We start from the raw sequence: 21,741 nt of genomic DNA, 5'->3' as shown, positions 1-21,741 counted from the left end.
TTGGGCTGTGTCGGGGAGTGCGGGCCTATTCCAGCACCTCTGCAGGTGAGGGGGGGCGCCTGGTCATCGGGGGGATCATGTCGCTGATCGGGTTGTCTCCTGGTTTCCCAAAACATCCCCGGAAATCTGCTTCTGTTGGCACGTCTTCACAAGAAAGCTGGTAAACACGCATAAATTCCTTTCACAGAGCTTGTTCAGGGTAGTGCACTACACTGGGGTCTGTGTGTGGGTTAGTGGGCCACGTGTCCTCTCTGAGGTGGAGTTGCAGTGTGTCCTGCCCAGTGCTGATTAATGTGGAGCCATAGAGCTCCTCCTGTCGGGTCTCTGTTCGCCAGTGAGGGCAGATCAGTCTGTTCTCAGTCCACATCTGCCTGGTGGCCTGTTGCAGCCTTCAGCCTCCCGATGTTTTCAAAGTTAAAATAAGGCAGAGCTTAGAAGTAGTCCATTAAGAGGCTCCCAATTAAGAGCTGTCTTGGAAAAGTCTACAATGGTGTGGGCTGGTTTGAATTAATGCAAAGGTAAGGGAAGAGGCTGGGAGAGTGACAGGCTGAAATAGCTTCTCGCTGTACGGATTGAGACGCCAACGGGCGCGGTGTGTCCCTGCAGGCTGGCCGTAGCTCATGGGCGTCCTCACATGACTGCGGGCTTGTGATCCGCATTAGTCCTCCACACTGCTCAGCTGACGCCTTCGGGAGCGGCGCGAGGGTTGTAGGCGAGGGGAGAGCGAGACCTGCTGCTGCGCCCGTGCCTGGAGCCGCCGGGACCGCGAGGTGACCCGAAGAGAGCGCAGTCTCTCCCGCCCAGCGAACCAGGAAGAGCTCGGGGAGGTTGGCCTGCTGCGCCGCTGCACTGTATCGGTCTCTGCGTCTCGGTGTCACACCCCTTCCTTGAATGCTAGGCGCACTGTGAGCAGTACTTTACCGTGCCGAGCCGTGCCGTGCCTTGCGGCGGGGTGCTTAGAGGTAAGTCTGTCTTTTTCACGCTGCTGGTGGTTAGGATGCTCTCTTTTGGCTCCAGGAGATAATGATGCTTCCTGACGAATATAACCTACCCTTGTAGTATCCCGGAATGTACTGAACTTTCAAGGCTGGCTAAGGACCGTTGTTTAAGACTTTTTTTTGCTGACCTGCAGTTCAGCGCAGTAGCCTGAGCTTCTGCCACCTCATTGCTACCAGCTCAGCCGTACCGAGCTGTGCCAGGTAAGAGTGCGGGGCTCTGTGAGCCGAGCTGTGCCAGGTGAGAGTGCGGGGCTGTGAGCCGAGCTGTGCCCGGTGAGAGTGCGGGGCTGTGAGCCGAGCTGTGCCAGGTGAGAGTGCGGGGCTGTGAGCCGAGCTGTGCCAGGTGAGAGTGCGGGGCTGTGAACCGAGCTGTGGCAGGTGAGAGTGCGGGGCTCTGTGTGAGCCGAGCTGTGCCCGGTGAGAGTGCGGGGCTCTGTGTGAGCCGAGCTGTGCCAGGTGAGAGTGCGGGGCTCTGTGTGAGCCGAGCTGTGCCAGGTGAGAGTGCGGGGCTGTGAGCCGAGCTGTGCCAGGTGAGAGTGCGGGGCTCTGTGTGAGCCGAGCTGTGCCAGGTGAGAGTGCGGGGCTCTGTGTGAACCGAGCTGTGCCCGGTGAGAGTGCGGGGCTGTGAGCCGAGCTGTGCCAGGTGAGAGTGCGGGGCTCTGTGTGAGCCGAGCTGTGCCAGGTGAGAGTGCGGGGCTCTGTGTGAACCGAGCTGTGCCCGGTGAGAGTGCGGGGCTGTGAGCCGAGCTGTGCCCGGTGAGAGTGCAGGGCTGTGAGCCGAGCTGTGCCCGGTGAGAGTGCAGGGCTGTGAGCCGAGCTGTGCCCGGTGAGAGTGCGGGGCTCTGTGTGAGCCGAGCTGTGCCCGGTGAGAGTGCGGGGCTCTGTGTGAGCCGAGCTGTGCCCGGTGAGAGTGCGGGGCTCTGTGTGAGCCGAGCTGTGCCCGGTGAGAGTGCGGGGCTCTGTGTGAGCCGAGCTGTGCCAGGTGAGAGTGCGGGGCTGTGAGCCGAGCTGTGGCAGGTGAGAGTGCGGGGCTCTGTGTGAGCCGAGCTGTGCCAGGTGAGAGTGCGGGGCTGTGAGCCGAGCTGTGCCAGGTGAGAGTGCGGGGCTCTGTGTGAGCCGAGCTGTGCCAGGTGAGAGTGCGGGGCTGTGAGCCGAGCTGTGCCAGGTGAGAGTGCGGGGCTCTGTGTGAGCCGAGCTGTGCCAGGTGAGAGTGCGGGGCTGTGAGCCGAGCTGTGCCAGGTGAGAGTGCGGGGCTCTGTGTGAGCTGAGCTGTGCCAGGTGAGAGTGCGGGGCTCTGTGTGAGCTGAGCTGTGCCAGGTGAGAGTGCGGGGCTGTGAGCCGAGCTGTGCCAGGTGAGAGTGCGGGGCTGTGAGCTGAGCTGTGCCAGGTGAGAGTGTGGGGTTCTGTGTGAGCCGAGCTGTGCCCGGTGAGAGTGCGGGGCTCTGTGTGAGCTGAGCTGTGCCAGGTGAGAGTGCGGGGCTGTGAGCTGAGCTGTGCCAGGTGAGAGTGCGGGGCTCTGTGTGAGCCGAGCTGTGCCCGGTGAGAGTGCGGGGCTCTGTGTGAACTGAGCTGTGCCCGGTGAGAGTGCGGGGCTCTGTGTGAGCCGAGCTGTGCCCGGTGAGAGTGCGGGGCTCTGTGTGAGCCGAGCTGTGCCCGGTGAGAGTGCGGGGCTCTGTGTGAGCCGAGCTGTGCCCGGTGAGAGTGCGGGGCTCTGTGTGAGCCGAGCTGTGCCAGGTGAGAGTGCGGGGCTCTGTGTGAGCTGAGCTGTGCCAGGTGAGAGTGCGGGGCTGTGAGCCGAGCTGTGCCAGGTGAGAGTGCGGGGCTCTGTGTGAGCCGAGCTGTGCCAGGTGAGAGTGCGGGGCTCTGTGTGAGCCGAGCTGTGCCAGGTGAGAGTGCGGGGCTGTGAGCCGAGCTGTGGCAGGTGAGAGTGCGGGGCTCTGTGTGAGCCGAGCTGTGCCAGGTGAGAGTGCGGGGCTCTGTGTGAGCCGAGCTGTGCCAGGTGAGAGTGCGGGGCTGTGAGCCGAGCTGTGCCCGGTGAGAGTGCGGGGCTCTGTGTGAGCCGAGCTGTGCCCGGTGAGAGTGCGGGGCTCTGTGTGAACCGAGCTGTGCCAGGTGAGAGTGCGGGGCTCTGTGTGAGCCGAGCTGTGCCCGGTGAGAGTGCGGGGCTCTGTGTGAGCCGAGCTGTGCCCGGTGAGAGTGCGGGGCTGTGAGCCGAGCTGTGCCAGGTGAGAGTGCGGGGCTCTGTGTGAGCCGAGCTGTGGCAGGTGAGAGTGCGGGGCTCTGTGTGAGCCGAGCTGTGCCAGGTGAGAGTGCGGGGCTCTGTGAGCCGAGCTGTGCCAGGTGAGAGTGCGGGGCTGTGAACCGAGCTGTGCCCGGTGAGAGTGCGGGGCTCTGTGTGAGCCGAGCTGTGCCAGGTGAGAGTGCGGGGCTCTGTGTGAGCCGAGCTGTGCCCGGTGAGAGTGCGGGGCTGTGAGCCGAGCTGTGCCAGGTGAGAGTGCGGGGCTGTGAGCCGAGCTGTGCCCGGTGAGAGTGCGGGGCTCTGTGTGAGCCGAGCTGTGCCAGGTGAGAGTGCGGGGCTGTGAGCTGAGCTGTGCCAGGTGAGAGTGCGGGGCTCTGTGTGAGCCGAGCTGTGCCAGGTGAGAGTGCGGGGCTCTGTGTGAGCCGAGCTGTGCCCGGTGAGAGTGCGGGGCTCTGTGTGAGCCGAGCTGTGCCAGGTGAGAGTGCGGGGCTGTGAGCCGAGCTGTGCCAGGTGAGAGTGCGGGGCTCTGTGTGAGCCGAGCTGTGCCAGGTGAGAGTGCGGGGCTCTGTGTGAGCCGAGCTGTGCCCGGTGAGAGTGCGGGGCTGTGAGCCGAGCTGTGCCCGGTGAGAGTGCGGGGCTGTGAGCCGAGCTGTGCCAGGTGAGAGTGCGGGGCTGTGAGCCGAGCTGTGGCAGGTGAGAGTGTGGGGTTCTGTGTGAGCCGAGCTGTGCCCGGTGAGAGTGTGGGGCTGTGAGCCGAGCTGTGCCCGGTGAGAGTGCGGGGCTGTGAGCCGAGCTGTGCCCGGTGAGAGTGCGGGGCTGTGAGCCGAGCTGTGCCAGGTGAGAGTGCGGGGCTGTGAGCCGAGCTGTGCCAGGTGAGAGTGCGGGGCTCTGTGTGAACCGAGCTGTGCCAGGTGAGAGTGCGGGGCTCTGTGTGAGCCGAGCTGTGCCCGGTGAGAGTGCGGGGCTCTGTGTGAGCCGAGCTGTGCCAGGTGAGAGTGCGGGGCTCTGTGTGAGCCGAGCTGTGCCAGGTGAGAGTGCGGGGCTGTGAACCGAGCTGTGCCCGGTGAGAGTGCGGGGCTGTGAGCTGAGCTGTGCCAGGTGAGAGTGCGGGGCTCTGTGTGAGCTGAGCTGTGCCAGGTGAGAGTGCGGGGCTGTGAGCCGAGCTGTGGCAGGTGAGAGTGCGGGGCTCTGTGTGAGCCGAGCTGTGCCAGGTGAGAGTGCGGGGCTCTGTGTGAGCCGAGCTGTGCCCGGTGAGAGTGCGGGGCTCTGTGTGAGCCGAGCTGTGCCCGGTGAGAGTGCGGGGCTCTGTGTGAGCCGAGCTGTGCCCGGTGAGAGTGCGGGGCTCTGTGTGAGCCGAGCTGTGCCCGGTGAGAGTGCGGGGCTCTGTGTGAGCCGAGCTGTGCCCGGTGAGAGTGCGGGGCTGTGAGCCGAGCTGTGCCCGGTGAGAGTGCGGGGCTCTGTGTGAGCTGAGCTGTGCCAGGTGAGAGTGCGGGGCTCTGTGTGAGCTGAGCTGTGCCAGGTGAGAGTGCGGGGCTGTGAGCCGAGCTGTGGCAGGTGAGAGTGCGGGGCTCTGTGTGAGCCGAGCTGTGCCCGGTGAGAGTGCGGGGCTCTGTGTGAGCCGAGCTGTGCCCGGTGAGAGTGCGGGGCTCTGTGTGAGCCGAGCTGTGCCCGGTGAGAGTGCGGGGCTCTGTGTGAGCCGAGCTGTGCCCGGTGAGAGTGCGGGGCTGTGAGCCGAGCTGTGCCAGGTGAGAGTGCGGGGCTGTCTGAGCTGATCCTCAGTGTGTTTCTAGGGGCAGTGTGGAGAGCAGGAGAGAGGAGGAAGACTGGTGTCCAGATGGTGGATGAGCCCCAGGCCTTCGCTTGTATAGCGCCTTTTGTCATCGCCTACGAGGAGCGACCGGTGCCAGAGATCGCTGACAGATGGGGAAGCAGGAGGGAGCTCGGTGAAAGCAGGAGGGAGACAGTACCACGCTCAAGCCCTGGCGATGGCCGATACAGCTGCTGAACAGTCCCAGTGGTAAGAGGATTATGTTATCAAGCAAGCGCTTGATTGCCAGTTCTTTGCTGGTATGTGCTGAATTGTACTTTCCTCCGGAGCATAAACAGACAGAGGTGTTTCTTTAGAGAGACTGACTGTCAGCAGGGCTTGAAACTGCTGAATTCATATTCTGACAAAAAATGCTGAAGGTCTGACCTCTGACCTTTAGGTGCAGTGTCTTCTTCCTGTATGATGGGTCAAAGGTCAAGGAGGAGGGAGACCCCACAAGAGCTGGGATCTGCTACTTCTACCCTGAGGAGGTAGGTGGCACTGTAACAGAGCAAGACAGAGGGGAGGGGGGGTAGGAGGCCCTGAGTGACCCCTGCTGTGTCTTCCTTGCTGCACAGACGGAGTTAGACCAGCAGGAGGTGCTGTGCGGTCAGATCGCAGGGGTGTGTCGCTGCCTGTCGGACATCTCGCATGCCCCCCCACGCCTGCTTCGACTGCGCAGGCGGAAATTCGCGGTCTGTCTGCTTGGGGACTTCTTGTGGGTGAGTGTTGAGGAGAGATGGGTTTAAACTTCCCTGATTCCACCAGAGAGGAATTTAAAATGAACTAACGTTCATCTATCTCCCTTTCTCTATCTTTATTTCCCTCTCTCTTTCACTCTCTCCCTCAGTCTCTCTCACCCCCGGTCACTCTCTCCTGGTCTCTCACCCCCGGTCACTCTCTCCTGGTCTCTCACCCCCGGTCACTCTCTCTCCTGGTCTCTCTCGCCCTGGGTCACTCTCTCCTGGTCTCTCACCCCCGGTCACTCTCTCTCCTGGTCTCTCTCGCCCTGGGTCACTCTCCCCTGGTCTCTCTCTCCCAGGCTCTGGGCTGTGCAGGGGAGATTCCGGATGTGAGTCTATGTCAGTTCCTGGACCAGCTGATCGGACAGTTCTGCTTCTACAATGGCCCAGTGAGGCAGAGCTACCAGGTATTGGAATGGGCCAGCCGGTCACAGTATGCCTGGAGACTGTAAGAACAGGTCCCTTACCCCTCTCCCCTCCTCAGGAGCGCCCCCGCGAGGAGCTGGCAGTGCAGTGGGCACAGTACCTTGCTCAACTTCAGGGCGGCAGCACTGAGCTCCAGCAGGTCTTCACCTCCCTGCACACCATCGACTGCACCCAGGTACTGAGGAGGGGGTGGGTAAAAAGACAGGGACTGGATAGTGTCAGAGGGGAGGTTGGGGTATTTAATAGCAGCAGGACTTGTCTGTGAGGCAGATGATTTGTGAGTGAAGCCTCTCTCCTCTCGAGCAGATTGACCCCCTGCTGCTCCTGAAGGCAGCTCTGATTCTGCAGGCGTGTCAGCGCTGCCCCTTGGTGTTGGCTGGCTGCATTCTCTACAGAGGCAGGTGAGTTGGCCTGCGGGTGAGACAGAGTGAGCACACACTGGGACACACACACACATCATAAACTGGAATGCTGCAGAACCCAGAACAGACAATACACACTAGCTGAATATCTGACCAGAGTAAGAAACAGCCTGATGAAGTACAGGCTCAGTGACCACAGCCTGGACACACACACTGGACACAGGCAGACCTGGCTGCCCAGAGAGGACAGGCTGTGCTCCCACTGCCAGCGGGGAGAAATAGAGACAGAGGTGCACTTCCTACTGTACTGTGACAAATACTCTGGGATCAGAGAAACATTCTTCCCCAAATTTACAAATCTAATCCCAGAGTTCCCACATCTGCCAGAATCACCACAGCTGCCAGTCCTACTGGGAGAGGTTAAACTGCCAGCCCAGTATGAGACCTGCTGTCACTGCCTGAGGAGCAGTAAGCCTGTCTCACAATAATGCTCCATATGTTTGTATGTAAATGTATTAATGATGTGTCTGTATTGTAAATGTCTGTAGATGTTGTGTTAATTGTGTGTGCTTTGGCAATACTTTAATGGTCATGCCGATAAAGCTGCTTGAATTGAATTGTGAGCTGGCAGGGAAGTCAGTTACACTCTCAGCCTTCTCTCTCTGGCACCTAACCTCCTCCTTCTCGTCTCTCCAGAGTGGTCAGCACACAGATGCCCCCTGAGCTCACGGCGAAGGTGATGGTCCAAGAGTCCTCCTCAGAGGCCCAGGTAGATGAGCGATCTGTACCCCGTCTGATCACGCTGAGCCCCACGTTCTCTGCTGTCTCTCAGTCTGTGCCGTTGTCTCGTTAGGACTCACCTCTGCCGGCTGACGGAGACCTGCTGCAGCGCCGCGTCTCCACGGTGCCGGTGTTCCTGACCGCTGACGAGCTGGCTCTGCTGAGACACCCCCCAGTGGACTGGGTCTGCAGGTGTGACGCTGTGTAAAAAAGGCCTGCCATTCCTTGTGTCGTGCGAGATGAATGACAAACCCCGATCGTTTTTTGGTTTCAAACATCTGCCCCGTCTTTCCCTTCCTCTGTCAGGTCTCACCCCACTCCACAGCTGGCCAGCCACGGCAGGAAGTCCCGCCTCCTGTCCCGCACGCTGTCCGACACCCTAGAGCCGGAGCTTGACCTCTGCCCCTCCCAGCCCTGTGGCCACGCTGACCACACCCCCACCTCTGACTCCGCCCCATCCAGTGGGGGAACCTCCAGTCCCTCCCACACTGGCACCACCCATCCCTCTCTGTCCAGGTCCTTCCTCTCCGCAGGCAGAAGGGAGGACAGCCCAGACAGAGAGGGGGCCAGCAGACACAGCCCTGACCCACAGAGCAGGGTCGCAGAGGTAGAGGGCAACAGACGAGGCAGCAGGGCTGAGCCTGAGGAGGAGCACCACCTGGTGCCCATGAGGCTGTACCTGCACAGGGTGCGGGGCCTGGCTCTGGCACTGCTGGTGGAGCTGCAGTTCGACACCGACGCTGCGGCAACCGAGGATGTGGTGAGACTGAGGGTGGGGGGGCGTCGCTCCTTTATCACTCATCTCTTGTCTGTGTGACGTCAAACTCTGGTTGGCATCAGATCCCCTGGAGCTAAATAGTGACAAAACAGGACTTTTACTGGTGGCGGCAGGGGTCAGTGTCACTCCTGCTTCCCCATTCACGCATCATCCCCAGTCAGGAATCTGGGAGTCACGCTTAATCCTCTCCTGCCTTTTGAGCCCCACAGAAATAGAAATATTGCCCGCATTTGGCTATTTCAATCAGCGTCCGATGCACAGTGTCTGATTTATGCATTTGTAACACTAAGCCTTGATTCTCCAGCTCTGTGCTGTATGGGCTCCCCAACACTCTTCCCAACCAGGTGCAGTTCCAGGGTGTCTGTGGACTTGCCCGTGAGCTGACGGTTGTCATTTCTGTGTGTCCGCAGTACTGCAGTAGCCTGGCGTCCCTGAACGGGCTGGAGGCTCACCTGAGAGAGATGGGAGGCGCGGCACCAGGCCCTCAGGGGCCCTACTGCTTCGCCCACTATGACCGTGTGCAGAACACCCTCAGCAGTAAGGGCCCGGCCCACTCCCTGCCCGTGCCCGCGGTCCTGGCTCCCTGCTGACCTCTGCTCCTCTCTGTGTCCCCAGCGAATGCTGCCGGGCCACAGGACTGCTCCTTCGTCCGCGCCGCCGCCCTGCTGCACGCCCACTTCTCCCAGACGCCCACGCTGCAGGAGGCCATCGTCAGGTGAGCAAGGAGCGGAGCGAGTGGGGCACCCAGTGTGCAGCAGTGTGATCCGGTCCGGGCTTTACCCTGAGCTGCAGTGTGGAGAGGGCTGGACAGTGAGGCTGTGTGTGTGGACAGTGTGGAGAGGGCTGGACAGTAACTCTGTGTGTGTGGACAGTGTGGAGAGGGCTGGACAGTAACTCTGTGTGTGTGGAGAGGGCTGGACAGTGAGGCTGTGTGTGTGGACAGTGTGGAGAGGGCTGGACAGTAACTCTGTGTGTGTGGACAGTGTGGAGAGGGCTGGACAGTAACTCTGTGTGTGTGGACAGTGTGGAGAGGGCTGGACAGTGAGGTTGTGTGTGTGGACAGTGTGGAGAGGGCTGGACAGTAACTCTGTGTGTGTGGACAGTGTGGAGAGGGCTGGACAGTGAGGCTGTGTGTGTGGACAGTGTGGAGAGGGCTGGACAGTGAGGCTGTGTGTGTGGACAGTGTGGAGAGGGCTGGACAGTGAGGCTGTGTGTGTGGACAGCGTGGAGAGGGCTGGACAGTAACTCTGTGTGTGTGGACAGTGTGGAGAGGGCTGGACAGTGAGGCTGTGTGTGTGGACAGTGTGGAGAGGGCTGGACAGTAACTCTGTGTGTGTGGACAGTGTGGAGAGGGCTGGACAGTAACTCTTGTGTGTGTGGACAGTGTGGAGAGGGCTGGACAGTGAGGCTGTGTGTGTGGACAGTGTGGAGAGGGCTGGACAGTAACTCTGTGTGTGTGGGCAGTGTGGAGAGGGCTGGACAGTAACTCTGTGTGTGTGGAGAGGGCTGGACAGTAACTCTGTGTGTGTGGACAGTGTGGAGAGGGCTGGACAGTAACTCTTGTGTGTGTGGACAGTGTGGAGAGGGCTGGACAGTGAGGCTGTGTGTGTGGACAGTGTGGAGAGGGCTGGACAGTAACTCTGTGTGTGTGGGCAGTGTGGAGAGGGCTGGACAGTAACTCTGTGTGTGTGGAGAGGGCTGGACAGTGAGGCTGTGTGTGTGGACAGTGTGGAGAGGGCTGGACAGTAACTCTGTGTGTGTGGGCAGTGTGGAGAGGGCTGGACAGTGAGGCTGTGTGTGTGGACAGTGTGGAGAGGGCTGGACAGTAACTCTGTGTGTGTGGACAGTGTGGAGACGGCTGGACAGTGAGGCTGTGTGTGTGGGCAGTGTGGAGAGGGCTGGACAGTAACTCTGTGTGTGTGGAGAGGGCTGGACAGTGAGGCTGTGTGTGTGGACAGTGTGGAGAGGGCTGGACAGTGACCCTGTGTGTGTCGTTGTCAGGAGTGCGGGGACTGCAGTGTACGGGACACGCAGTGCAGCGCAGGAGACACTCTTCCAGCAGCAGGGAGTGGCAGTGAGGAACTCTGGGATCCCCAACCCCCAGGACAGCGCCTTCACCCTGCCCAGCAAGGCTCGGCACAGACTGCTGAAGCATGGGGTCAACCTGCTGTAGGACAGACTGACCACTGAGGCACGGGGTCAACCTGCTGTAGGACAGACTGACCACTGAGGTACAGGGTCAGTCTGCTGTAGGACAGACTGACCACTGAGGCACGGGGTCAACCTGCTGTAGGACAGACTGACCACTGAGGTACAGGGTCAGTCTGCTGTAGGACAGACCACCGAGGAATGGGGTCAACCTGCTGTAGGACAGACTGACCACTCAGGCACAGGGTCAGTCTGCTGTAGGACAGTGACTGGACAGACTGACCACTCAGGCACAGGGTCAGTCTGCTGTAGGACAGACTGACCACTGAGGCATGGGGTCAACCTGCTGTAGGACAATGACTGGACAGACTGACCACTGGGATATGATGGGGTCAGTCTGCTGTAGGACAGTGACTGGACAGACTGACCACTGAGGCATGGGGTCAGCCTGCTGTAGGACAGACTGACCAGTGGGGCACGGGGTCAGCCTGCTGTAGGACAGTGACTGGACAGACTGTTAGGCTCCTGGGACAGATAGGCTGCCCAGCCTGCTGCCCTAACAGTAACTTGGAGGACACGCGCATCACCAGGAGTGCTGTCTGAGACAGCAGGAAGCACAGAGGCAGCGCTCTGCAGCCTGGGACAAAGACAGGTCCTTCACAAATAAAGCCATCAGTGCTGATGCATGGGTCTGTCTGTCTGCTTGCACTGGTCCGACTTCCCACTGTGGAAGAGAGACACCACTATACAGATGCTTAAGAAAGGTTACAAACAAGAGGCTGTTATTTTCACTCCTTTAAATTTTTTAGTAGCTAATTAATCAGAGGATCTCAGCCAGGGTTTCAACAGCATGGCTGGGCAGCTTGTTCCTCTACCTGCAACTAAACAGGCTTGGAGGAAATGTTGCATTTATAAGCCTTAGTGTAAAGACCCGTCTCCTGTTCACCTGTGTCCTGTGTGGTGTTCCTGGGACGTGCACTGGGTTGGATTTCCCAGTCCTTTTGAGGAGTTCTGAGTCTTCAGGACAGACCATCAGGGGGAGACAGCACTCAGGACAGACCTGCAGGGGGAGTCAGTGCTCAGAGTCAGTGCTCAGGACAGACCAGCAGGGGGAGTCAGCGCTCAGAGTCAGTGCTCAGGACAGACCAGCAGGGGGAGTCAGCGCTCAGAGTCAGTGCTCAGGACAGACCAGCAGGAGGAGTCAGCGGTCAGAGTCAGTGCTCAGGACAGACCAGCAGGGGGAGTCAGTGGTCAGAGTCAGTGCTCAGAACAGACCAGTAGGGGGAGTCAGCGCTCAGAGTCAGTGCTCAGGACAGACCTGCAGGGGGAGTCAGTGCTCAGGACAGACCTGCAGGGGGAGTCAGTGCTCAGAGTCAGTACTCAGGACAGACCTGCAGGGGGAGTCAGTGCTCAGGGTCAGTACTCAGGACAGACAAGCAGGGGGAGACAGCACTCAGGACAGACCTGCAGGGGGAGTCAGCACTCAGGGTCAATGCTCAGGACAGACCAGCAGGGGGAGTCAGCGCTTAGGACAAACCAGTAGGGGGAGTCAGTGCTCAGGGCAGACAGTACAGAGTCCCAGGGATCAGTAGGTCGGGGCGCAGGGCAGCGTGCTGCTCCAGGGGGCACAGAGTGCTCTGATAGTAGTCAGGCAGGGGGCTTCACCAGGGGTCAGACCCAGCTGTACCGCCTCAATGTGCTCTCCCTGTTGGCAGAGCGTCTCCGGACATCGGCACTACACCACCGTGCGGCCCCAGTCCATCTGGGCCGTGTGGGACGGGGGTGATCGGACACTGCCCCAGGGCCACCACCGCTCTCGGGAGCCCAAAGTGCAAATACAGCACAAAGCAACATGGGTACGGCGGAGAAAACCATCTGTGTAAGACATTCACATACAGCACGTTTATCTGCGTTACTGACAGCTCAGTCCAGGGGGGAACACTCATCACATCAGAACGGAAATAATATCGGGACCACGTAATCAATTCATGCATCAGTCACTTGGAAAGTCATTGCCATATTTAACTAAAAGCACAAGTGCCAATTATTAATAATGAAGGTTAATGTTTATTTTTATTAATAGCTGTTTTACAATACTTATGTCGTTTTATACCTTCATTTGGTATATTTTCACATAAATGCATTTCTTAAAAATGAACATTAAACTCTTGGGGACATTCAGTTCCATATAAACACATTAACAGTAATTCTGCTCTGCTGTGTCTCCCGCACACACACGCACACACGCGCAGGTGTCCCAGTACCGCCTGCGCTCTCCAGCCCTTTGATCCCTTGCAGCTGTTACCGTAGCAACTGGGGAGATGTGACAGGGGCCGAGCAGGCCGCTGGCTCACCCTCCCCTTTCACCCCAAGAGAAGAAGAGCATCCAGCCGCTGAGCCCCATCACGGCAGATTGGTCACGTACAGCAGGCAGTACTGGCGAGCTTGACGGGCGGCACTGTGGCCCTGGGTTCACTTCCTGGGGTGCTGTCTGTGTTGAGCTTGGATGTTCTCCGTGGGTTTCCTCCCACAGTCCAGGTCAACTGGTGTCTGGGAAAACTGGGCCTGGTGTGTGTGCGTGTATATATATATATCTCGTGTCTGGGATGCACTGGTGTCCTGTCCTCTCTCTTGCCAGAACAGGCTCCAGCTCCCCCTTGACCCTGAATTGGAACTGTACAGAAAGTTTATGGGTGAAGCTTTAGAAGTGCACAGCTGCAAGTACATGAAGGGCTCTACACCAAGAGTAGTGGGTGTCAGCAGCAAACTCCACAGCTGTGTAGCAGACCCACTACATGATCATTCAAGAAGCACCTGGCTCAGACTCCGGCTGGTGATCTGAGAAACTCAAAGACGAGACAGGAATGTGAGCTTCCTGCAGCTCCAATCAGACAAGTGAAACAAAATAAACAGCCCACACATGCATCGTTTTTGGACTGAAACACTTTTACTGTTTTTTTTGTGCAAACACCAAAGCAAAGAAACTAAGAAAAAGGAATGTTAATTTCCAAAAATCCACAATGGAATATCTCCCTGCGACCAGGGTCTCCAGTACAGAGAATCGCAAGCGTTTCATAACGGGGGAGAGAGGTCAGAGGTCACAGGTCAGACTCACCCACACACACGAGTTAGAGAGCCCTGGCCAGAGCTGACCACACAGGGCCCGGGCACAGCCGCTCCGGACGCTCCGGACCCGTGAACCCACCCCGCTGCTGCCCGGTGCCAACGAGCCCTGGTTCTGTGCAGCAGCACGGTTGTTCAGTCACCTGACCACACAGCAGGACTGGTACCGAGCCCAGTGTCGGGGGCAGGACAGCTCTTCAGAGGAACCAGCTCACAGTCCACTGGAGACGCTGTCCACAGAGAGGAGCAGAAGCCATACACTCACCGTGAAGAGCCCACAGCAAGGTAGGAATCCCGAATTCCGGGAACAGACCCAAGACTTCCCGAATTTGGGATTCTGCCACAGTTTTCAGCGTGGTGTCAGGACAGAGCTGTGCGCCCACTGAAGAGTGATCCAGAAATACAGGGAACTGCGCAGGGGCTGGGGGCCTGGGGTGCCGGGGGGTTCAGCTAGAGGTTATTGATGAGAGAGTTCACAGGTGTTCCCATGGCAACGGCATTCACGAGTGTTGTCAACATGGTCTGAAATAAAGAGGCGTCCACAAAATAGTCCAATTCACGGCAGGGCTGTAAATGTTACTGTGCGGAGAATTTCCCGATTGTGCTTTTTAATTCTGTAACCGATGCTGACTGACAGGGCAGCACCCTGCAGGGGCAAACCCTCCCCCAGCAGTTCTCTGCTGGGGCCGGACACTTTGGGACAAGCTGCTCCAACAACACGTCCTCTTTGGATCTGCAAAGCCCTGTCGAACCCACAGGCAGCGGCTCTCAGTCCACACTGCTGGAGAGGCAGAGCTCTGTCCCAGCTGCTCCATCACTGGTCAGAAATGCCGAATGAAAACGCAGTGATGAGCTCAGCGCAGTCCCGACGCCCAGTCCGCTCGCCTCTCTCTCGGCACCACGCGGAGCTCCTGCCTCTCTCTGCGCAGGTCACAGGCTCAGCGCGGTCCCGACGCCCAGACGGCCGGTCCGCTCGCCTCTCTCTCGGCACCACGCGGAGCTCCTGCCTCTCTCTGCGCAGGTCACAGGCTCAGGTGTAGCCAGCCCTCCGCCCGGCTCTCCCCACCCCCTCCTCGCTCTCACCGCCCCGGGCTGAAGATGTAGTCCAGCGCCTGCCTCTCGGCCGCTGCCACATTGGGGTGCCAGAGATCCACCATGAAGACCACGCGGGGGCCGTCCTCCGCGCTGCCTGAACACAAACACAGACACGAGTCAGGCGACGGGAGGGACACCTGAAACGCAGAAGAGCGTGCGTGGCGGCCAGGGCCAGCGACCCCGCCCCTCCCTCACCCTCGTGGAAGGCCGTGTGCAGGAAGGAGTCGTCGAACAGCAGGCAGCTGCCCTCTGCCCAGCACTGGGGCTCCCCACCCACCACCAGCTCACAGCCAGGGGGCACGCGGAGGCCTGGCAAAGGAGGAGCGAGAGGTCAGCACAGCGTGGACACACGCACACGCACACACATGTGCACTGTGGACGCACACGCTCACACACACACGCACACCGGACACTGCAGACACACGCACACACACCGGACACTGCAGACACACGCACACGCTCACACACACAGACACACGCACACCGGACACTGCAGACACACGCACACCGGACACTGCAGACACACGCACACGCTCACACACACAGACACACGCACACCGGACACTGCAGACACACGCACACGCTCACACACACCGGACACTGCAGACACACGCACACGCTCACACACACAGACACACGCATACTGCAGACACGCTCACACACACCGGACACTGCAGACACACGCACACGCTCACACACACAGACACTGCACACACACACGCATACTGCAGACACGCTCACACACACCGGACACTGCAGACACACGCACACGCTCACACACACCAGACACTGCACACACACACGCATACTGCAGACACACTGCAGACGCTCACACATGCCGGACGCGGCGGCCCGCTCCCTCACCCAGGTGGCAGCGCAGCCGGACGTTGGTGGGGCCATAGTGCTCGGCGATGAGGGCGCCGGGCGTGAGCACCGAGAAGCAGGCGTTCCCGAACACGTTGTTGCCGACGAAGGTGCGCAGCGAGCCCAGCACGCGGTACGCCCGCGGGCAGCGCCGGCAGTTCTGCGGCACGCTCACGCCCTGGTTGACCAGGTAGAAAGTCAACCACTGGCCCTGGGGGGCGCTGTTGGCCTTCCAGCCGGGTGGCGGGGGCAGCGGGCCCAGCGGGCCGGGCCGGTACACGCTCTCGAACTCGGCCAGCAGCGCGCCGAAGCTGCGCTCCAGGAGCTCCACGTCGTGCTTCTGCGCCTCGCGGGAGAAGTAGGGCGCGCTGGGCAGCTCGGGCAGCAGGAAGACCTCGGGCTTCTGGATGGAGGCAGGCCGGCGGGCCAGGTAGCGGCCCTGCTCGCGCACGCCCTTGTGCACGCGGCCCATGCCCGCCCAGGTGTAGCGCTTGGCGTAGTCCTGCAGGCTGTGGTACAGCCGCTGGTTCAGCCCCTCCGCCGGCGCCGCGCACCGGAAGCACTCGGGCGACTGGCAGTAGGCGAAGCCGTTCTGCGCCTGCAGCGCCCGGCCCCGCCGGCCCCCCGACTCGCCCGCCCCCCCGCCGGCGCCCGCCGCACGCTCAGGGCCGTAGTTCCGCGGGGGGGCGCCCTGCTCCCGGCCCACGCGGTAGCAGTACCACACGAACAGCAGCAGGAGGCAGCCCACCGTCGCCAGGGCGCTGGGCTCGCAGTCCCTCAGCGACTGCATCCCCCCGGCAACCAGCTCCCTCAGCCCGTCCAGGGACCACTCCATCGCAGCGGAGACCGGCTGTCACGGCGTCTCTACGCCCTCCCGCCTCTCCGAGCCTGTCGCAAGTGCGACCCTGTGAGGTGAGCACCCCATCGCTGCATCGCACCGCCTTCTACCGCAGACAGGGGGCGCCCCGCCGCACACACAGGGGAGGAGCTGGAAGAGAGCAGAAAGCGTTAATGAGGGCGAGAGAGCCCTGCTCCTGCGCTCATCCCACCTGCTGTAACTCACGGCCTCCGCTTTTCTTTGTACATGATGCACAGCGTCCTGGGGTTTGGAAAGGCGCTGTACAAGTGAATGTATTGTTACCGCTTGATCTTGACTGTCAGCCGAGAGACAGGGCCAGATGGGCCGCGACTCCCGAGCTGCAGTCTCCTGTCACTCCGCCTCGCATCAGCCGGCAGTGACACCCACACACGCAGACAGCTCCGGCTGCCCCCCCGGCAGCACTCTGCCCGCCCACGCCAAGCACCGGCATGACTCACAGACTGACAAAGCACACGCACACGGACACGGGCGGACAGATCCACAGACAGAGGCGGAGAGCAGACGAACCCGCCGTGAATCCGGGGCAAATCGCTGCGCGGCGGAGTGGGTCGCAACCGTCGAACTCGATCCGGTTCGGTTGTGTGCCGAGGCCGGTCTGCTCCCGTCTCTGTTCGGCTGGCCCGGTCGCCTGCCCACGCTGCGCCACACGGACGGTCCCCCCACTCTTCCCCGCACACCAGGACACGCGCTGTTGTCACCCCCGAGTCACCCCTCCCGCAGGCCACGCGCGACACGCAGCCCCGTGGGAACCCCACGGCGCCTGCCGAGACTATACTGTACCTTTCTGAGCAGGAACACCGCGCTAATCACAGCCGACAGCCGCTCGCCAGTGAACACGCACTCCGAGCCTTCCCGGTACCAGAGCGCAGATCTCCAGTCACACGCACTCGGCGCCAGAGCGAGCCGTGACTGCAACACGCCCGCACGCACCGCCTCCACGGACTAATCCACGCAGCCTTCCTCTCTCACTCCTCCTCCTCCTCTTCTAGCCCGCCTCCGTTACCGGCGCGCCCAGCGTGACGAGCGCAGGGGTACGTCGTGCGCAGCCCGTCGGCGGAGAAGCAGGAGACATATGTACCTCACAGCAGATCAGAATGGCGTCATGTACCCTATCAGGTATATATTAAGACCGTGCACATTCCCCGCTAATATCACAGCTCCTCTCCGGGATGGCGGACAGTTAGAAACGCAGCGAGAGGCGGGAGGCGAGCGGTTTCCGTTCGAAACTAAACACAGTCAATAAACAGTAACAGCAAACACACATACAGACATCTCATTAAGTTTGCTGATGACTCGGCCCTGGTCAGCTAATTAAAGGACCCGGAAACCATCATGGACCCATTCTGATCGACTTGAATTTAAAAATAAAGGGGCTGGTCGTTGATTTAAGGATAAAATGCAACATCCCTCCAACCTGCTGTGATTAATGGTCAGACTAGAAACTGTCAACGACTGCAAGTACTTGGGACTGGTCATAGACAAAACCCTGAGTTTGGACAAGTACTCTGACACCATTTATAAAAAAAAAAACACAACAGAGACTATTTTTTCTAATGAAACTGAACTATTTCAAGGTAGATAGAACCATGCCAACACTTTTTTGCAAATCTTTTACTGAAAGTGTCTTAACATACTGTCTCACTGCTGGTTTGGTAGCATTGGTAACCATTGATTGTAATTGGCTGGGAAAACTAGTCAAAATATGTAGCAAATTAATTAGGGCAAATTGAATCACCTTAAAGATCCTCTACAAACAAATTGTAGCAAAGAATCCACTGAAACTCAGCAGGTGTGAGCCTGGTCAGTACCTGGAGGGGAGACTCCTGGGAAAGCTGAGGCTGCTGCTGGAAGAGGTGTTAGTGGGGCCAGCAGGGGGCACTCATCCTGCAGTCTCTGTGGGTCCTATTGCCCCAGTATAGTGACAGGGACACTATACTGTAAACAGGCGCAGTCCTTCGGATGAGAGGTAAGACCGAGGTCCTGACTCTGTGGTCATTAAAAATCCCAGGGCGTTTCTTGAAAAGAGTAGGGGTGTTACTCCAGCATCCTGGCCAAATTTCCCCCTGGCCTTTACCCATCATGGCCTCCTAATAACCCCCCTCTCTGAACTGGCTTCATCACTCTGCTCTCCTCCCCACTGAGAGCTGGTGTGTGGGGAGCGTACTGGTGCACTATGGCTGCTATTGCATCATCCAGGTGGGGCTGCACACTGGTGATGGAGGGGATCCCCATTAGCTGTAAAGCTCTTTGAGTGGAGTGTCCAGAAAAGTGCTACATAAATGTAAGGAATTATTAAAGAAAGCAAAGTGTATTATGGATTGTATCTCACCCACTGTGAGTTCACACGTCTCCTGTCTGGGAGATGCCTCTCTGTCCCCAGGTGTGATACTAACAGACACAGGAAATCTTTCAGCCCCACTGGAATATCTCTTTCAAACAGTGTATCAGAACTATCTTCTCCCTCATCTTGCTGTAACACTCTGACTTCTTGGTTCTTGAATCCCCTGGCTCTGTGACCTCTTGGTTGGTAAATTTGATCTGTCTTGTGTTGTTACGTTGGGAGCGCACTGTAAAATGAACTTCTCCAAATGGGATGATCAAGTTTGAATTGAATGGCTGCAACCTGCTGCTACAACAAGTGACAACACTGCCGCCGAGTGGCGAAGAGGGTGAACAGCACATTCCTAAACTGGAGCAGCAGTAAGAGATGAGATAAGATGAAATCACTTTATTATTATCATCACTTTATCCATTAACCATATACAGTTTCTTGTATTAGAAATGTGTCTTTTCGCATACCCCAACTTGCTCTCCGTGAGACACACAGACAGGGAGAGAAGTTTGGGGTCAGAGCGCAGGGTCAGCCATTGGGGTTGGGGTTAAGGGCCTTGCTCAGGGGCCCAACAGAGTAGGATTCCTCTGCCAGCCGCAGGATACAAACCGGCAACCTTCCAGCCACAGGCGAAGATCCTGAGCCACAGAGCCACCGCAGCGCACATAAACATATAAAGAGTACACACACATTTTTAAAAGATTGTACTGTCATTTTTATTTTATTTTACCATTTATTTAGGGAAATCTGTTGCGTTCATTTTATGAAAATTTACAATACTCAGCATAAAACATCACATGTACATTAAAATAAATATTTTAAATTTATTTGTTTAATAGACATATGGGATCAGAAACTACAACATAACCTTTTGCTAAAAACAGCTGCAGTACAAACCTGTACAAATGAGGCAGAGCAGTAGGATTAGAAAGGACAGACTAACTGGGAGACTTAAGATGGACACACTGACCCTTTCTGTCCCAGACTGACAGGCTGGACACACAGAGTCTCTGTGAGTGAGCTGAGCTGTGTGTCACAGGGTCTCAGTGGGAACTGTGTATCAGTGTTTCTCTGAACTGTGTTTATGTCACTTTCTCTGTCAGTGTGTGTCAGAGGGGACAGTCTATCTCTGTCACTGTGTCTCAGAGGGGACAGTCTATCTCTGTCACTGTGTCTCAGCGTGGATAGTTCTAAAGTTCAGGGCATCTTCTCAGTCTCCAAGTACAGCATCAGTGCTCATTCAAGGGGTGAGGAATCATGAGATTTCTAATGCCGGGTCCTCATAATTTAGCAGTGACTTTTAATTCAGAATCTTTTCCAAAAGAACTAACTCTCACTCCAGCCAGCCTCTGTTTTTAAAGAGCTGTGAGTCAGGTAATGCAAAGGGAACCTCTCTCCCTCTCTTACTCTCTCTTTAATTTTCTCTAACTCTCTTACTCCCTCTCTCTCACTCTCATCTTCTCTCCCACTCGTTTCTCTCCCTTCAACCTTCCTCTCTCATTCTCTCTCTCTCCCTCTCGCTCTCTCTCTCTCTCCCTGTGCGTCAGTGTGCTGTTCCTTTCACAGAGAGCGAGTCCGGACTCACAGGCTCTGGGTTGGGGGGGTATTTACATTTGGGATGGGGGGGTGGGGACAGGCTCGAGGGGTTGGACGTATAGGGGTTCCTCATATTGACACCTCATACTCCCTTGTGTCCTGCAAATGAGAGAAAGAAGGATTACAGACATATTACTTCCAAGTCTCAAGTTTAGAAGTTGTCATATGTGAGGTCAGTGTTGTACAGGTTTCTAATTCTTTACTAGACTGAAGTTTATTTTATGGTCTTAGAGTCACACCTCCTCCCCACCCTTACTTACCCCCCCTGTCTCATAGATGGGGTTGTCAAACTCTGTTTCTACGGTGATCTGGCTGTAGGGATGGGTGTACATCAGGGGCAGCCTCAGGTGTGAGTGGTACCGGCACCTAGGAATCACAAGATTACATGGTGAGGATTCATCAAGAGATCATGTCTTTGTAAGTCAGGTCACAACTCAGTGTGCCTCTGCAGTCTGTGTGCAGATACAGAGCTCTGTGGTACACAGCTCAGTGTGCCTCTGCAGTCTGTGTGCAGATACAGAGCTCTGTGGTACACAGCTCAGTGTGCCTCTGCAGTCTGTGTGCAGATACAGAGCTCTGTGGTACACAGCTCAGTGTGCCTGTGCAGATACAGAGCTCTGTGGTACACAGCTCAGTGTGCCTCTGCAGTCTGTGTGCAGATACAGAGCTCTGTGGTACACAGCTCAGTGTGCCTCTGCAGTCTGTGTGCAGATACAGAGCTCTCAGAACGGGGTACTGACCTTGTGACGTAGACGTATGCTCCCCCCAGGAGGACAGAAAGCAGAAGGACCAAGATGAAGATGGCCAGAGCCATGTTCCCACCGTCCAGAGAGGAGTCTGCAGCTGCCTCTGCCACTAGAGAAGAAGAGGGAGATGGAGAGGGAGGCAGGAGCAGAGCGAGAGAATTAGCAGGACAGACTAAGCAAGACTCACAGACAGACACTGCGACGGGGAGTCAGGCACAGACGCAGGCGGACTCACCTTCCAGCGCATGGTTGTCAAAGCAGTCCTGGCTGGCTGTGAGACAACAATGTCCAGTTAGTCAACATCTCAACGGGCACCTTTCTCCTTCTCCTGCTAACAGTAATGTGTGCTCCTCATGGCCTGTGTGTGTACAGTACGTGCGCTAACAGCCCCTGCCTCCCTGCAGCCTCACCCCTGCAGAGCGGCAGTGGCCCGCTCCAGTAGGAGGGGTTTCCCAGGATGCACTTGATGGCGATCTCTCCAATCAGCTCGTAGCCCTGGTAGCACATGAAGGTGAGCGACTCTCCGGGCAGATAGAGCCGCTTGTACAGTATCTGGTATCCATTTTCCGGGAGCCCTGGATTCTCACAGGACACGGACTCCTCCGCTGGGAGAGAGAGAGAGAGGAGATGATGGACAGGGTTCAGAAAGACAGAGGAGAGGAGAAAGAGAATTAAAATCTAATAATACAGCTTCTTGAAGTGAATTGAATTGTTGGGAAAGAAACGGGCGAGAGTAGGGGAGAAGTGACAGGCAGAGGAGGCCGAGAGATCAGGAGGAGAGGCAGAGGAGATGACGGTGGACAGATGTTGACATTACTGCAAAG

General features: G+C 58.0%; 3 protein-coding genes across 6 annotated transcripts in view; 1 reads left to right on the top strand and 2 right to left on the bottom strand.

Annotated features, from left to right (window-relative positions):
* Positions 1 to 606: 606 nt before the first annotated feature.
* Positions 607 to 10,963, top strand: hps4 (HPS4 biogenesis of lysosomal organelles complex 3 subunit 2). Of its 4 annotated transcripts, XM_088935299.1 has the most exons (14): positions 633 to 962; positions 1,133 to 1,199; positions 5,028 to 5,254; positions 5,445 to 5,535; positions 5,623 to 5,766; positions 5,895 to 6,194; positions 6,272 to 6,388; positions 6,520 to 6,614; positions 7,272 to 7,344; positions 7,429 to 7,547; positions 7,662 to 8,115; positions 8,544 to 8,670; positions 8,749 to 8,848; positions 10,135 to 10,963. In XM_088935299.1, the coding sequence occupies exons 3-14, from the start codon at positions 5,223 to 5,225 to the stop codon at positions 10,304 to 10,306; spliced, it is 1,824 nt and encodes a 607-aa protein (XP_088791425.1). In that variant the 5' UTR covers positions 633 to 962; positions 1,133 to 1,199; positions 5,028 to 5,222; the 3' UTR covers positions 10,307 to 10,963. The 4 variants fall into 4 exon arrangements, with proteins under 4 accessions (XP_088791427.1, XP_088791424.1, XP_088791425.1 ...); XM_088935301.1 differs by lacking the exon at positions 1,133 to 1,199 and having other exon boundaries at positions 607 to 962; positions 6,087 to 6,194; XM_088935298.1 differs by lacking the exon at positions 1,133 to 1,199 and having other exon boundaries at positions 607 to 962.
* Positions 10,964 to 12,332: 1,369 nt separating this feature from the next.
* asphd2 (aspartate beta-hydroxylase domain containing 2) lies at positions 12,333 to 17,226 on the bottom strand. The gene is made up of 4 exons (XM_088936083.1): positions 17,024 to 17,226; positions 15,364 to 16,351; positions 14,695 to 14,808; positions 12,333 to 14,593 (listed from the first exon to the last, which is right to left on the bottom strand). Exons 2-4 carry the CDS (start codon positions 16,196 to 16,198, stop codon positions 14,484 to 14,486), a joined length of 1,059 nt encoding a protein of 352 aa, XP_088792209.1. The 5' UTR covers positions 16,199 to 16,351; positions 17,024 to 17,226; the 3' UTR covers positions 12,333 to 14,483.
* Positions 17,227 to 19,266: 2,040 nt separating this feature from the next.
* The window catches only part of sez6l (seizure related 6 homolog (mouse)-like), a 30,314-nt gene continuing 27,839 nt past the window's right edge, over positions 19,267 to 21,741 (bottom strand). The window contains exons 13-17 of the mRNA XM_088935498.1: positions 21,328 to 21,522; positions 21,153 to 21,188; positions 20,912 to 21,026; positions 20,432 to 20,537; positions 19,267 to 20,270 (exon numbers count right to left, since the gene is read on the bottom strand). Of these exons, the coding sequence (XP_088791624.1) occupies positions 20,241 to 20,270; positions 20,432 to 20,537; positions 20,912 to 21,026; positions 21,153 to 21,188; positions 21,328 to 21,522 (482 nt within the window). The 3' untranslated portion in view covers positions 19,267 to 20,240. The remainder of the gene's footprint in view (positions 20,271 to 20,431; positions 20,538 to 20,911; positions 21,027 to 21,152; positions 21,189 to 21,327; positions 21,523 to 21,741) is intronic.

Source organism: Atractosteus spatula, chromosome 17 (genome assembly GCF_055471065.1).
Source record: "Atractosteus spatula isolate fAtrSpa1 chromosome 17, fAtrSpa1.hap1, whole genome shotgun sequence".
Taxonomy (NCBI): Eukaryota; Metazoa; Chordata; class Actinopteri; order Semionotiformes; family Lepisosteidae; genus Atractosteus; species Atractosteus spatula.
Note: the sequence above shows the minus strand (reverse complement) of the source record. Positions and strands in the feature narration are given on the sequence as shown.

What these genes read in the sequence shown, in the direction of transcription:
- asphd2 (XM_088936083.1), bottom strand. Translation starts at nt 16,198, where the DNA reads ATGGAGTGGTCCCTGGACGGGCTGAGGGAGCTGGTTGCCGGGGGGATG. An exon ending in CCGGCTGCGCTGCCACCTGG is followed by an intron (nt 14,809 to 15,363) that starts GTGAGGGAGCGG and finishes CTCCTTTGCCAG; the next exon opens with GCCTCCGCGTGCCCCCTGGC. An exon ending in GCACACGGCCTTCCACGAGG is followed by an intron (nt 14,594 to 14,694) that starts GTGAGGGAGGGG and finishes GTTTGTGTTCAG; the next exon opens with GCAGCGCGGAGGACGGCCCC.
- hps4 (XM_088935298.1), top strand. Translation starts at nt 5,223, where the DNA reads ATGGCCGATACAGCTGCTGAACAGTCCCAGTG. An exon ending in ACACCATCGACTGCACCCAG is followed by an intron (nt 6,389 to 6,519) that starts GTACTGAGGAGG and finishes CCTCTCGAGCAG; the next exon opens with ATTGACCCCCTGCTGCTCCT. An exon ending in TGCATTCTCTACAGAGGCAG is followed by an intron (nt 6,615 to 7,271) that starts GTGAGTTGGCCT and finishes TCGTCTCTCCAG; the next exon opens with AGTGGTCAGCACACAGATGC.